The following is a 12060-nucleotide window of genomic DNA, read 5'->3' on the forward strand; positions in this document are numbered from 1 at the left end:
ACACACACACACACACACACACACACACACACACACACAGGGTTTTTTTGTAAAAGTTCACACCCCTAATTAATAATCGTATTCCATTCCTACCAAATCTATTCTGAAAAACCTTTAATACATTGTGCCTTCTTGACTTACATATTTAACGTAGTCCTTCCACTGCTGCCACCACAGCATGGAGATGAGGAACCAGTTCTGCCCCGTCTGCAGCCCATGTCGGCTCTCCCTCTCTAACCATCCTCTGCAAGCAAACACACACACACACACACACACACACACACACACACACACACACACACACAGTTGGAGACATCTATTCGGCCCAAGAACACAGTCCTGCAATTCTAGTAGTAGTGGTGTGTACCTGATGATCTGCCCCTCCTCTTCAGGAGTACCAGGCCTGAGCCCCAGGACTATGTGGCACACCTGGACAAAGCACAATCACACAGAAGATCAGAAGAACCAAACAAATAATGATGAAGAAATACTGCAATGTAATTTAACAAACAATGACAGAAAATGGTAAATCTACAGTATGTGGATGTACTGACTTGGAAAAGCAGGTTTAGGAACTCATTGGCCAAAGCACTCTTCACACTCCAGATCTGGTAGTCCTCCAGGGTCAGGTGACCCAGCTGCTCAGGAGATGTTAAACAGAGAGACAGTCATCATTCTAACAACATACACTGCTCTGAGGACAAAGACAAACCTAATGATTGGCTATGGGTATTACTATTGTGGGTGAAAATATTTTTCCTCACATTGCACATTTCAATATAACTTATCTACTTTTGACTTTCTATTCTATTTTATATACTGTTTTATATTGTACAGAAAATTCCTTTGTACTACTTAGTATTTAGAATGTATCTTATGTACATATTGTTTATGTTTATCTTGTTTATCTCATTTAACTCAATATGTTTTTATTTTATCGTTCCAACTGCACTGTGGGCCAGAGATAAACGCCATTTCGAGTCTGATGTATGTCTTGCAAGGACTTTGACTTTTGACTTTGAAATAAATTGGAGGTAAGGACAAGAAGGCAGGTCACTAGAGGGTTACTGCAGATTGTGCTAGGCAGCTCCCACTGTGGAATGATAGAAATGTCAAGCAGGTTGAAGCAGTGTCGACTTTCTCTGACTCAAAGTTCTAAAAATCTAATGAGACTTTGGGGCAGAAGTCAAAGGATGAACTTGCTGCCAGCTCCATCAGTAAGGGTTCAGTCAACCAGTGTTGGCTCTCACCTTTGTTGTGTCGTGCATCTTCAGGATGCCTTCCACTATGTCTGACACGCTACTGTGCAGCTCCTACAAGGGAAAACAAGAGATTAGCACACCAGGCGGCTAATGATCAGCTACCGCTCAGAATAACATCATGGCAGTCCCCGCTGGAAAAAATATGAAATGATATAGAGATATTATCATCGATATCTGTGTTGGCAATGCCCTGAGCACCATAACAACAGACTAATGTCACTTTTCAATTCCTGAGGCCTATTGCACAAAACCAAGATAAGGGATTAACCTAGGATATTTGGGTTATCCTGGCCTACTTAAACCATGATTTAGTTGCACAAAAGCAGAGAAACACAAGTTACCATGGAGATTTATCCAAATGGTGCGAAATTGAGAAAATCTCAAATTTGCAGCAGTGTAGGCTTATGTCACTCTTCCATTTGTACAGGGTAAGTGTATTTTGTGTAATAAAAACTGAAATAGTGTGTGTGTGTGTGTGTGTGTGTGTGTGTGTGTGTGTGTGTGTGTGTGTGTGTGTGTGTGTGTGTGTGAACATACAGGGATGGAGTCTGTGCGATTGTCCTTCCACACCTCCAGCAGGGCCACCACCATCTCATGGAGTTCATCTCGAGACAGAACCCCGTCACGGTCCACATCGAATACTTTGAAGCAAACTGCCAGTGACAGAGAGCCATGCAGTGTTTAAAATACAAATATGGTCCTAAAAAAGCACAATACTGAGGCAGACATTTTATTCTAAGCCTGGAAATTAAAAAAACATACCACACTGTTTAGTCTATTAGCTGGGAAATCCAATACATTTCCATTTCTCACCATGTAAATGGACCTTTCAAGCATCGCCAAGAACTGGACATGACAACCGGTGATTGTGCACTAATAAACTACGGCACCGATCAACACACTTTGCAGCCCACATCCAAAAGTGCAGAAAAAGAAATAGGGCTGCATGGCTCTCATTAAAAAGAGGCTTGTTGCTATAATGTGAAGCCTCTGGAATTTATTTCTCCGTAAAAGATGACAAACCACAGCATGGCTTACATTTCTGTCTTTCAGCAATGGGCCCCCTGCAGCACGCTGACAGTCCACAAGAGATCTCTTTAAAGTCAATGTGATTATCCCGATTCTCATCGAAGGCGTGAAACAAGCCTGGAAATATTAAAAAAATAAATAACACATGGTATTAACACAAAGAGCTAAGCTTGGGAGGGGATGTATTCACAAGAACCACACACAGGGCCGTGGTGATACAGTGGAGGAAATAAGTATTTGATCCCTCACTGATTTTGTAAGTTTGCCCACTTACAATGAAATGAACGGTCTATAATGTTAATGCTAGGTTTATTTTAACAGTGATTGACAGAATATCAAAAAGAAAATCCAGAAAATCACATAAAAAAATATATAAATTATTTTGCATTTCATTGAGTGAAATAAGTATTTGATCCCCTATCAAAACATTGCTTAGTACTTGGTGGAGAAACCCTTGTTGGCAAGTACAGAGGTCAGACGTGTCTTGTAGTTGATGACCAGGTTTGCACACATCTCAGGAGGATATTTGGACCACTCCTCTTTGCAGATCCTCTCCTAATCTTTAAGGTTTCGAGGCTGTCGCTTGAGCTTCAGTTCCCTCCACAGATCTATTGGATTAAGGTCCAGAGACTGGCTAGGTCACTCCATGACCTTAATGTGCTTCTTCTTGAGCCACTCACACTTGCCTTTGCTGTATTTTTAGGGTCATTGACGAGCTGGAAGACCCATCCACAACCCATTTTTACAGACCTGGCTGAGAGAAAGAGGTTGTCACCCAGTATTTCATGGTACATGGCCCCATCCATAGTTCCCTCGATGCAGTGAAGTCCACCTGTCCCCTTAGAAGAGAAACACCCCCAAAGCATAATGCATCAACCTCCATGCTTGACTGTGGGGATGGTGTTCTTGGGGTCATAGTCAGAATTCCTCTTCCTTTATAACCTTTATTTATACAGGCATATCCCATTGAGTCCGAAGACTCTTTTGCAAGGGAAAAAGAGTTCCTTCAAGCATGGCGAGTCACTATGATACCAAAGAACTTGATTTTGTTCTAATCTGACCACATCACTTTCTCCCAAGCATTCTCTGAGTCGTTCAGGTGTTCATTGGCAAACTTCAGACGGTTCTGTACATGTCCCTTCTTGAGCAGGGGGACCTTACGGGCACTACAGGATTTCAAACCATTACGGCATAGTGTGTTACCAATGGTTTTCTTGGTGACTGTGGTCCCAGCTGCCTTGGGATCATAAACAAGCTCCTCCTGTGTAGATCTGTTGCTGATCCCTCACCTTTCTCATGATCATTGATACCCCACAACGTGAGATCTTGCATGGAGCCCCAGACCGAGGGAGACTGAGGGTCATTTTGTGTTTCTTTAATTTTCGAATATTCGCACCAACAGTTGTCTCCTTCTCACCCAGCTTCTCGCCAATGGTCTTGTATTCTATTCCCGCCTTGTGCAGGACTACAATCTTGTCCCTGATGTCCTTAGACAGCTCTTTGGTCTTGCCCATGATGGAGATGTTGGAGTTTGATTTTTTGACTCTGTGGACAGGTGTCTTTTATACAGAGGCGGGCCGTCCATTGGAGAGGCACCTATTTGCTGACCCATGGGGAAAGTGGAGCTCCACCGGAAGCCACGCCCTGAACTCATTTCATTGGTCAGAATTGTAACCTACTCTGAATTTGTTTTCTTCTTTTTGTTTTACTGCCGGAGTTCACCTAGCGGTGAATAATAATACACAGTTTCCACCGGTTATGGTGCTAGTACACAGTAAAATACGTCAGTTTGTTAAGGGTCCCAAGTGGCCAGGACGGTGGTAAAAAAGTAGATGTTGAGGTAGAAGATGAATGAAGCAACGAAGCTTTGTGTACATCTTCCGAAATCCGTCTGTTTAATTCACAATTATTAGGAGTAGGTCAATCACATACAAATATAAACTCTTATAAATGAAACACAAAAAGTGCCACCACATTAAAATAAATAACTCATTTTAAAAAGTGCAAACACATCAAAACACACAACTCATTTTAAAAAGTGCAAACACATCAAAATACAAAATTCACATGAACTTTTTTTGTTTTATTTATAAGAGTTTATATTTTTATGTGATTTGTGTCTTTCAGTGACCCCCACATTATTATTGTGTGTGTGTGTGTGTGTGTGTGTGTGTGTGTGTGTGTGTGTGTGTGTGTGTGTGTGTGTGTGTGTGTGTGTGTGTGTGTGTGTGTGTGTGTGTGTGTGTGTGTGTACTTTACAGTACAATCATTGAATGAAGCTGTCAAATGTACCAGCACTTATAGCTGTCAAATTTACAAATCGTCTTCTAAACCAATGAAATTGAGAGTTCATGGTTTTCCACCAATGAAATGACGTTCGGGGAGGGACAACGCTTTTGACCAATGAACGAATGAACTGAGTTTGGGGCGTACAATTCTGACCAATGAAATTAGTTCGGGGCGTGGCCCCATCCTATTTCCGGTGGAGCTCCGTTTTCAATGGTTTCCCCCATGGGTCTGCAAATAGGTACTCTTGGTCCATTAAGGCAAACCAGGCAATTGCCTGCAGCCCCTGGGCTTCATAAGCCCCTTTGGGGCCCCCAAAATGCCCTCTTTATATTTTGCCCCATATTTATTGTTTTTTATAAAAAATCTCTTCACAATGTATCATCGGGATGTCTAATTACTCACGTTTTGACGGCCTTTCTGCCAACCGTGCACCCCCCTTCAGTCTGCACTACATGGACTATTCCATTACATATCACGCTCATGACACTGCACGTTTGTGGCGTAAAATCCAAAAAATTAAATAGCGGGAGAAGAGAGAGACGAGATAAACCTAACCTACCTATACCAAAATGAAGCGAACATACGAGAGCAAACAAAGGCAGCGGGACCGTCGGTGGAAGAACAGCTGTCTACATGTCCATGACATCATTAACCGGTAACGTTCCAGCTCCTCCTGTCAATCCAACAGGTGGCTCTGGCTCAGCCAGCAGCAATGATAATGACGTGATATGTGTCAACAAACTGATGGAGATAATTAATGGTGCAACGGATCACGGTTGATCCGTGGTCTGTACGGAGCAACCCTCACGGTTTGGGACCCACGTGAACCGCGGATTGGATGCTGCTAAAGAAAAATAAAAATAAAAGCCGGCTGTTTGTTCACGTGATCGGCGACCGTGCATTACAGAACAGTTAGTGGCGATCGGAGCGCAGAATCTAGACCTACTGTAGGCTACTGACGAAAATCGCACATCACAACATTGCCTGTATTTTAGTAACAATATTTATTAGTTTAGGCTATATTTGGCTGCTCCACCTTAAGTCCCAGCCAGGCGATAGTTAAGTTTCAATTTTGTTTAACAGCTGTTCAGAACAACAGCTGATAGGCTTGCGACAGCAGGAGTCAGTCTAAAGCCAGTGATGATCACTCTAAGTAATAAAGCAAAATAAAGCTATCTCTTCCTCCCTCTATCTGTCTATCTGTCTCTCTCCCCTGCATAATCAGTCACTAGGCCTACTATCCATGCTTAAAGGAAGCTGGGTTATAACCTAATTATTTTTTAAATATTTGAAGATTTTATTCACTGTGGATTTTTTAAATAAAACAACCAATTTGTTTGATAGCAAAGTCATATTGGTCTAGATTAGACTTTTATCCAGGTTAGTGGATCATCAACTTCCTGTCAGAGAGAAAGCTTCCTCTCTGTGGCCACTTTGACAAACTTTATGAACCAGGCAATGGACATGTCATGGGTCAGGTTCAGTTACTGGCTCAGTTTGACCCTGTGATGTGTGAGCATCTCAGACCAATCCAAGCTAAGAAAGCCTCTGACAGGTACCCGAGTAATCCCATCCAAAATGAAAAAAGCTAGTGACTTTTGTTCATCCCATGTATGGAGTATCTCATTATGTGCAATATAAGGTACATTAGATGCAAGGGCCCCCAAATAACTGTTCGCCTGGAGCCCCAAAATGGCTAAGTTCGCCACTGCTTTTATACAAGTAACAAGTTGAGACAGGTGTGTTTTATACAGGAAACTAGTTGAGAGTAGGAATACTTTTTTAAAGCACAAGGACTAATCTGTGGGAGCCAGAATTCTTTATAATTGGAAGGGGATCAAATACTTATTTCACTCAATGAAATGCAAAATAATCTATATATTTTTTTAATGTGATTTTCTGGATTTTCTTTTTGAAATTCTGTCTATCACTGTTAAAATAAACCTAGCATTACAATCATAGACCGTTCATTTCATTGTAAGTGGGCAAACTTACAAAATCTGTGAGGAATCAAATACTTAATTCCTCCACTGTATATGTATGCACTTGACACCCCCATGAGAAATAAGACAAACGCAGGTGAATCTGGTTCTACCTTCACTGAGTGAGGCATGGATGGGAGGGGAGACCAGTGGGACAAAGGTTTCCAAGTCAAAGCGTCCGGTTCTGGACTGGGCTTTCAGCAGCCAGTAGCGCTTCTCCAAGTCTATAATGTCTGACTCCTCCACTGCAGGGGGAGGAAACAGAGGAAGACAATGTTAAATACAATCAAGTCAAAATTATTTCTATAGCACATTTAAAAACAACATCAGTTGACAAAATAACATATAAGATACACGAAAAAAAAAAGGTTAGGAGTGTCAAAGTGTCAACTTGTGTTAAAGGCCAATGCAACAAAAGTGAGTCTTCACAACGTATCAGGGATAACACAAGGGATCAGGTCTCCAAATGAAGGACCGAGTCAAAGTTAAATCACTGGAATCTTTCCTTCATCTTAAAGCTATATGTTTTTAGCTTTAGGTTGGTACTGTACCCCACTCTTTAGAACCTTTCTAAAAGTGATGGAATGAATTTATGATACGTTACATGTAGGAAAAATGTATTTGGTTTGCCTTTCTGTGGGGAACTACCTTTCTCATCTTAAATAGGGATCGTAAAAAGGAATCTAGAGTATTGTTTTTATCTATGTCATATGCATTCATGTCAGTTTCCTAATTAATTCCTGTTCTTTAACAAATTATTGGATTAGTAGCCGAAATCAGCACAATTAATACATAACACATTACATTAAAAATTGTAAAAAGTGAGTGGGGCTTACTGACAAAGAATGAGATAAGACAATGTACGTACGCCCATGGAAAATGTCATGGTGCATTTGTAGGTGTGTTGATCATGAAGTAGAGCAGAGATGAGTTCAAGTAGCGAGAGCTAATGCCCTGGTTTTCTTATATAAGAAATACATATAGCCAAGAAGCATGAAGAATACACAGGTTCATACACAGCCTATGCTCTATAAATGGGCATGCTTGCTATGTTTACCTTTGTTTGTACTGTGTACCGTATGTTTACATATCCGCTTACAGGGCCTAGGCTGTGTCTTAACACCTGATTTATGTAATGCATAGATAGAGAAGAGTATCGACTACAAGGTAAAATAATTGAGCAATAAAATGTGTGAGCAACATGGCCTGTATTGATCATAGAGCGGGGCTGGCTACTGTCCATTTCTCTCCAACACACCAGTCTACAACATGACAGTAGTTATGTTTGTATGAAGATTTCTATGATTCCAGCTAAATGAACAGTGAAAAAGTGTTGAATAAACCACGAAAAAACAGGCTTTGTTTCTTTTGGTGTTCAGCTAAAATATGTACAAATTAGGTTATCGTCAAAAATGACAAACCCTAAGCTGTTTGCAAAGAACAGATCAAACAAGGACAATTCAAACAGCTCAACATAATTAATATCACAAGTGGTTTCTCCAAATCCAACACTAAATGCCACTTTGAATGACATCAGCAGTGTCAAAATGATTCAACCCCCTTAATAGAATTCCATATAAGAGCATATTTTACAATCCGGTGCTCACTTATCAGTGAGGTTTATCACAAAAACAATGCTTCAATTTGCCAGGGAGCATAAAAGTTCAACTCTGGAGAAATGGAAAAAGGTTGTGTGGTCTGATGAGACCAGATTGACCCTGTTCCAGAGTGATGGGTGCATCAGGGTAAGAAGAGAGGTGGATGAAGTGATGCTCCCATCATGCCTAGTGCCTACTGTACAAGCCTGTGTGGCAGTGTACAGGAGTGGTTCTCAAACCTTTTTTGTAATACCGCACTTTGGAGATGGGGATCTTTTCGAGCCCCACCGTTCCCCGATTGCCTCAACAAAATAGTAACTAAATAGGTCAGGCTTAAAAGTTTAAAATGTATTGAAATAAAATCAAGTAATACAATTCAAAAATAGAGAAAATATGAGTATTTGTGTCATTACTTTGCAATCTGAGCCCAAAAAATTGTCAAAAACGATGAGCAAGTCAGTATGTGAGTCTTAGGCCTGCATTGGTGGCTGCAATGAGCCTGTTTTGCACTGCACATATTTTCAAAATAGGGCTGAAGGCTCAATACTGCATCTCAAGTAGGGATGGAGATCGCTACGTTTTATTGATATCGATACCATTATCGAGTCTCCTTAACAATTTGAGTCCTTGTCGATACCACTATCGATACTTTTCTATTATTTTGTTGAAAGAGAAGTGGTATAATTGCTTTAATTGCCTATAAGATGATCAGAGCTCAAGATAGGACGTTAAACAGGTCATACATCCATATTTACTATCTATTTTATATTGCTGGGAAAACAAGTTTTTCACCAAAACCATATTATTCAAGTTTCTTGTGGAAAACTAAAATATTTTTTTTTGTGTTACATTTGAACTAGTGCTGTCAAACGATTAAAATATTTCCTTTTAACCTCGATTAATCGCATTAATGTCATAGTTAACTCGCGATCAATCGCATTTTTATCTATTCTAGCCTAAATGTCCCTTGATTTCTTTTTGTCACATTTTTTTTCTCATTTTAATGCTCTTTTCACACCCATTCTCTACACCCTTGTAATTCAGTGTATTTCTTCTAAAATATAATAATTTGCAATTCAGTGCAAATAGCCCACAATGTAGAACCCCCCCACAACCCCCAACAGCATACACAATCATAATTGGAACTTATTTTTTTTATTTAAAAACCAAACCATAAAACAACATAGGCTTATATAAAACAAGTATTAAGGATAAATTAGACTAGTTGTTTTAGGCCTAAATGTTTTGGAAGTCGTTTATCCACGGCTTATTTCAGACTGTGTGGAGTGGACACACTATGCCTGCGTGCAGGTGGTTGCCATGGTGCTGCTGCAGCTGGGGCTTCAGTCTCCCCGTAGCGAAAATTAAAGTGAAAATGAATGACTGGCGGCTGCCACTAACGTTCATGGAGGTTTTGGTGGGGGCGCAGAGTTATAAGTAGGACTTTTGCAAATGACAAGCTTTCTTTTCTGTTCTTTTTCCGCGTAGTCCCAGAGTCACAACACGGAAGAAGCTACTAGTGAAGGTCGCGCAGCTGAGCTAGGAAGTGCTAGGTTCCGGTTTCTGCTTCACAATAAAAGTCAGAATTGACTTGACGTTTAGCCCTTTTGCCAGTTAAATTATTTTAATGTGAAATTACACTGTAGGACATTTGAATTAACAGTAATTTACCTGCGAGCCATATGAATAGTTTGTAGTGTTTCAGTTGTTCTAGCATTACTAGTTGATGCAACAGCATGTGAAGAAAAAAACACAACGTTTGCTAGGCCATGACGAGCGTTAATCGCGCGATAAAAAAATTATCGCCGTTAAAATGGGTTTGCGTTAACGCCGTTAATAACGCGTTAAACTGACAACACTAATTTGAACACATGATGACCTTTTATAGACATTTGCCTAATATTACCGAGCTGACCTGAACACAACATATTTGACACCATTAGCAACATTTGAAAACTGGATCACTATTTTTAACTGACGGGACTTTCTACACCGTCCGGTTGTGTGATTACTACCGCTGCTTTGAATGACGGTTGATGCGCACGGTGCCGACTCCGACTCCGACTGCACACCGTCTGATGCAGCAGCAGCTGACAGAGTTTTTTTTTAACTATACGAGACTGAGTTGGAGGAGTTTGAAGGTAAGACAGTTGAAGGTAGGCCTACAACACTTTTATATGCTGTCTATGAAGAAAAGAGCCGAATCTCCGCTCTGAACTCAAAGACGCGCTACAACACCTTGCCTCATTGTGAGCCCAGCTGTATGATCAGTGTGCCAGATTGCCCTGGCCAGCGCGCTGAGCCGATGATTTCGGCTTCTGTTCTATCCACGTTATTATGCTTTTTATGAGTTAATTGAAGAAGGGGAATAGCAGGGGCTCTCCTCCACTCCTCCAACTCACGCTGGGAAACGGTAAAAAAAAACATATATAAAAATATTTCTAAAAACTATGCGCCACGGATGTGGACACATATTCCTCCCGTTCGTTGCGCCTGACCTGTCATGTCTCTATTCCCCACCGGTGGGACGCGCCCCACACTTTGAGAACCACTGGTGTACAGTAGGATCTGGGGTGGCTTTAGTTGGTCAGGTCTAGGTTCAGCAACCTTATGTGCCACAAAGCCTAACTTAAAGATGCCGGGCAGTTTAGCTTTCTCTGGAATCACTGACTCTATCTTTAAATGGATATGATGCAACAACACAGAAAAGGAAGTTACCTATTTATACTATGGTAATTAGACTACTTCCATGTTATGACCTAGTGAGGTACAGAGTAAACATTGTAGTGGTCATGATACCACAGCAAAAACCAAGGTGGGGCTGCGTGAAGGCCACTAGCTGGAATGGTTTTTGATACTTATCAGACCAATATAGCATATGAAGCTCTGCCAGGGACAATGAACCTAGAATCGCCCTTTCAACATGCTAATCCACAGATTAAGCTAATAGGATTCAGCAGCTAGCCTTTGGGCGTGGAGCTGATACATACAGCTAGGGTGTCAAAACACTGTTACACAAATCAAATGGCAGTCAATTCCTGGCAGTAAAGTGGGCGGTGGCTTCCAAAGTCGGGCTATTATAGCAACCTCCCTGAAAGCCTGTTATTAGCAGCTATTGGTCACAGTTTATAGTCAGATAGGATGATGGTGGTTTTGGTGGGGAATGGACTGTCTGAAAGGGTTTGATCTTCTCTCACCCAGTTTTTTGATTCCCTGTGTCCCGGGGGTGAACACTTGGACAACTGACTGGGGAGAACTCCATGACCCTAACTGCTGCTATTCAACTCTGTTTCCTAGCTCAAACATTCCAACTTAAAACAGACTAAAAGGGAGCACCGATTACAAAATCAATGATTCAGAACGTGAAGGGGACTTTATGGAGGATGGCATGGAGGAAATAACATGAGACTGATCAATTATTAAGGGCTAAGGCAGGGATCAAGTGAGCACTAAAGGATCATGACTACCTTCTTGTCTCAAAGCTCAGTTGGACATTGCCAACTCGACAAAAAACAAACCAACAGGGAAGAACATTTCCTAGGTAATAATCATAAAACACACTCACCCCCGCACTGTTGTTTGAAACAATAAAGTCGAGGCCTAAAGGCAGATATGTTACCTTCTATGTATCAGTAGGGAACCACACTGTAGCTTTTAGAACACATCTGATAATTCCTGGTAAACAAGAGGAAAAATAAATACTTGTGTTTGACATGTTGAACATTCCTCATGACAAGCTGTGCTACCGTCTGACTGCTAATCTATAAAACTCATTACCCCCAGCCTATGGATCAGCTCCTGCACTCATCTCCCATCCATCTCGCTGCCTGCGTCTACACACCTCACCCCTAGCACTCACGCTCACATCAGGACCTTTCTTTGTTGGACCTCTACCTTTAT

At 41.2% G+C, this 12060-nt stretch overlaps 1 protein-coding gene across 2 annotated transcripts in view; it reads right to left on the minus strand.

The window, feature by feature from the left end:
- The window catches only part of usp32 (ubiquitin specific peptidase 32), a 95122-nt gene that overhangs the window by 42125 nt on the left and 40937 nt on the right, over window positions 1–12060 (minus strand). For both annotated transcript variants that reach the window (XM_080053845.1, XM_080053844.1), the window contains exons 6-12: window positions 6676–6807; window positions 2301–2408; window positions 1800–1915; window positions 1251–1313; window positions 555–638; window positions 368–429; window positions 142–244 (exon numbers count right to left, since the gene is read on the minus strand). In XM_080053845.1, coding sequence (XP_079909971.1) covers window positions 142–244; window positions 368–429; window positions 555–638; window positions 1251–1313; window positions 1800–1915; window positions 2301–2408; window positions 6676–6807 — 668 coding nt within the window. The remainder of the gene's footprint in view (window positions 1–141; window positions 245–367; window positions 430–554; window positions 639–1250; window positions 1314–1799; window positions 1916–2300; window positions 2409–6675; window positions 6808–12060) is intronic.

This window comes from Ammodytes marinus (assembly GCF_949987685.1).
Source record: "Ammodytes marinus genome assembly, chromosome: 3".
NCBI classification, from domain to species: domain Eukaryota; kingdom Metazoa; phylum Chordata; class Actinopteri; order Uranoscopiformes; family Ammodytidae; genus Ammodytes; species Ammodytes marinus.